The sequence below is a fragment of the Trachemys scripta genome, chromosome 9 (genome assembly GCF_013100865.1).
Source record: "Trachemys scripta elegans isolate TJP31775 chromosome 9, CAS_Tse_1.0, whole genome shotgun sequence".
NCBI classification, from domain to species: domain Eukaryota; kingdom Metazoa; phylum Chordata; order Testudines; family Emydidae; genus Trachemys; species Trachemys scripta.
The window spans coordinates 18,808,052-18,811,900 of record NC_048306.1 but is presented as its reverse complement, the minus strand read 5'-3'; the positions used below and the strand labels follow the sequence as shown (position 1 = coordinate 18,811,900).

General features: G+C 46.9%; 1 protein-coding gene across 4 annotated transcripts in view; it reads left to right on the top strand.

The window, feature by feature from the left end:
- The first annotated feature begins 300 nt into the window (after positions 1 to 300).
- Positions 301 to 3,849, top strand: part of DCX (doublecortin) — a 109,908-nt gene continuing 106,359 nt past the window's right edge. For 3 of the 4 annotated variants that reach the window (XM_034781166.1, XM_034781165.1, XM_034781164.1), the window contains exons 1-2: positions 301 to 554; positions 2,113 to 2,503. In XM_034781166.1, coding sequence (XP_034637057.1) covers positions 2,140 to 2,503 — 364 coding nt within the window. In that variant the 5' untranslated portion in view covers positions 301 to 554; positions 2,113 to 2,139. The remainder of the gene's footprint in view (positions 555 to 2,112; positions 2,504 to 3,849) is intronic. The other variant, XM_034781167.1, reaches the window with a different exon arrangement.

Sequence of the window (3,849 nt, the reverse complement as noted above, 5' to 3'; positions counted from 1 at the left end):
TGAGCTAGTGTGAAAACGTCAGAGAAGAATCAGGCTCCTCTGCCTATTGTCAACTCTGGCTTTCTTTTCCTCACTTTTTTGACACAAAAGTCAAAACTGGTTGCACATTATAGGATTGCAGCCATTACCCCACTGCAACTGAAACCCAAAAGGCTGCTGCATTTTTTTTTTCAAATTGGGGCTAGATGATTAGTGCTTTCCAGATGATTAGATCATATGAAGTCAATGGGAGCTTTGCCTAAAAAAGCAGAGGGCAATGACTTCAACATTTGTCCCATTAGCTCCCCCTCCTCCCGCCCCCATTAATGTAACCAGAACTGGAATGAATCTATTCTTTTTGTTTAAAATACAGATTAAACTTTAAACTAATAATTGATCATCAGGGTGAAAAACACTGAGGCAAAGTTACCATTAAAGGGGTGAACAAGGCACTAGGACCTAGGAGAAGTCTCATCCACCCTGGCAGGAATTTCTTGCTTGGAGCTCAGACAACAAAGGCAGAGTGAGACTGGTTTTCTTTCTCTCAGCATCTCCACCCTACGAGCTGAAAACCGGTGAGTAGCGCTTTAGAGTGATTTCCATGCAGAAAGTAACAGATGTCACATACAAAGGGAAAAGAGAAACCTCTTTCTTTTTGTACATTACAGCATCTGCAGTTTCCAAAAAACCTTAAAACCTCTGATTCATGTTTAAAGTTGCTTGCATATTTCATTGTTTTATGCATGACATTAAAATACATATCTCACAATTTGCACTGCTGAAAAAAATATGTGCAACTCGCTGTTTATGTAAAAACTGCCTGCATAACCCACTACTGCTTTGCTACATGTCAGAGACAATAATGAGATCTTCCACAGGTCATGGTGACATTGTAAAATACTGAAAAAAGGGACTGGCTCCAGAAAATCTGACGGGTGGGGGAATGATAGCAACAGCTTTTCCTAGGGTTTGTACCTGATTGCTGAGCCATCGGATTTTAATCCCATTTCTGTTTTGTATGAACACACTGCTACCATATGTGAGTTGCATATTAATAGTTTTGCCCAGAGTGACAGCTTTGCAAGGTTTCCCATTTTATAGGGTTGGGGGTGTTCTTTTGGTACTGAGTTCAGTTTAAAGAGAACACAAAAATCACTGATCATTGGATTTGATCTCCAACTCAGTGCAATCTCTGTATTTTGCCCATAAAACTGCTTCTCTCTTTCCCGCTGTAATACATTTCAGATCAGAACAATGAAAGGTGTGCTTGCAGTGGCGTGATGTGGATACTTTGACAGGCACAATTTCCACAATTAAATCACTTCCTTAAGGGTAGGGGGAATAAAACAACAAACAAAAAGACCCAATTTTTTTTCTTCCTATTACCAGAAACAAACCCAGGAAGGACTGGTGAATTGACAATTGTTTATCGAACCCTCATTTCAATGAAAAAAATTTCAGTCATTTCTTCTTGGAAATGTAGGATGGTGTCAGAAATTGATTGATGGGCTGGGAGGGGGCTGCTGGGTGGGGGGAGTTTAGTATCTGGTTGCTAGTCTTTATTGAACAGACTGTCACAAAGAAACTGGCTACTCCCTTGTGACTGTTCTTTCGTAAATACCAGTTTGTTCCCATTTCAAACATTCAGATACTCTTGTTCCTTCTGCAAATCTACAGATTGAAACCTAACTCCTTGGGATCTGCTTGTTCTCTGCTGCAAGGGAAAGTCTCCCAAGGCGCAGGAGGTTTAATTAATTGCCAGCCTTTGTTGTTTGGGTGGGATTTTGGGTTTTTGTTAGTAATTTTCATGTATCTCTTCAGCCCAAGGTCTCAATTCACTACACTTCAAAACTGCATCGAACTTAAATGTGCTAAAACCAGGCTGCTATTTAAAAATACATTTCCCTCCCCGCAATGGGTGGGTCATTTCCAAAAATGCCCCTACCTCCTCCAGCCCCAGAACTGACGTGAAGCTAGATCAGGGCAGGACATGGGTCACTTTGAAAATAAACTGCTTCTGTTCATTCAAAGAAAAGCCAAGGTCTTGTGGGTATGTAATTTCTGTCTGGATTTGGGGCCTGATCAGTCTAATATCTCATATGCATTCCTTCCTCCCCATTCCCCTCCACTCAGCTTCAGATCTTTAGGGTTCACCAAACTATGGAACTTGATTTTGGACACTTTGACGAAAGAGATAAGACGTCCAGAAACATGCGAGGCTCACGTATGAATGGATTGCCCAGCCCCACTCACAGTGCTCACTGTAGCTTCTACCGAACCAGGACCTTACAGGCACTGAGTAATGAGAAGAAAGCAAAGAAGGTGCGTTTCTATCGCAATGGGGACCGCTACTTCAAGGGGATTGTGTATGCCGTGTCCTCCGACCGCTTCCGAAGCTTTGATGCTTTGCTGGCTGACCTGACCCGTTCTCTGTCTGATAACATTAACCTGCCTCAGGGAGTTCGCTACATCTACACCATCGATGGGACCAGAAAGATTGGGAGCATGGATGAACTGGAAGAAGGTAATTAGCATGATATGCTGATCGCTTTATGGTGCAGTGAGGAGGGGCTGGGGGAGGGGAAATTAATCTGCACCATTCAGATGTGACTCTAAGGTCACATTTCTTTAGCGTTCAGTAGATGATACTGTAATGTCAGCTGTATTGTGTATCTATTGAGTGCCTACCCAGAGCTTCGGGGAGGTGACTGTCGGGAGTTTTATTGCTCTAGAAAAATAAAATAAAAAATACAAATACAAAGATGAGGCAATTGGATAGAAAACATGTGCATGTCTGTCTGAAGGGGGTGTACCTGCCTGCCTGCTTGCGAGGTGTGGAGGAATCTGTGGAGGGATGGTTCGGTAAATGTGTGTGTAGGGATAGGCATGTCTGTAGGGGTGTGTCTGCGTGGGGGGAGCTGGGTCTGTAGGGGCATATCTGTGCATTGGGGGGACGTGCGCCGTGTGTGCGGTGGGGAGATGTGCGTCGTGTGTCTCTAGGGGCGTGTCTCTGCATTGAGGGGGATGTGTGCAGTGTGTCTGTGCAGTGCCGACATGTGAGCTGTGTGTCTATGTGTTGGGGAGGCATGTCTGCGAAGTGTCTGTAGGGGCTGGTGGGTGCAGTGGGGGGATATGCGCAGTGTGTCTGTGCACTAGGGCAGTGTGTGCACTGTCTAGAGGGCTTGTCTGCACATTGGAGGGAGGTGTGTGTGCAGTGTGTCTGTGCAGTGGCGACATGTGAGCAATGTGTCTGTAGGGGCGTGTCTGTGTGTTAGGGGGATGTGCACAGTGTCTGTAGGGGCCTGTCTGCGCGGTGGGGGGATGTGCACAGTGTCTGTAGGGGCGTGTCTGTGTGTTGGGGGGGATGTGTGCAGTGTCTGTAGGGTTGTGTCTGTGCTTTGGGGGATGTGCGCAGTGTCTCTAGGGGTGTGTCTGTGCGGTGGGGGGATGTGCGAAGTGTCTACAGATGTGTGTCTGCGTGGTGTGGGGATGTGTGCAGTGTTTGTAGGGGTGTGTCTGCATGGTGGGGGGGATGTGTGCAGTGTCTGTAGGGGCGTGTCTGCGCTTTGGGGGAATGTGCGCAGTGTTTGTAGGGGCGTGTCTGTGTGTTGGGGGGATGTGTGCAGTGTCTGTAGGGGTGTGTCTGCGCTTTGGGGGGATGTGTGCAGTGTCTGTAGGGGCGTGTCTGTGCTTTGGTGGGGATGTGTGCAGTGTCTGTAGGGGCATGTCAGCGCATTGGGGGGATGTGTGCAGTGTCTGTAGGGGTGTGTCTGCGCTTTGGGGGGATGTGCGCAGTGTCTGTAGGGGTGTGTCTGTGCGGTGTGGGAATGTGCGCAGTGTCTGTAGGGGCGAGTCTGTGCTTTGGGGGGG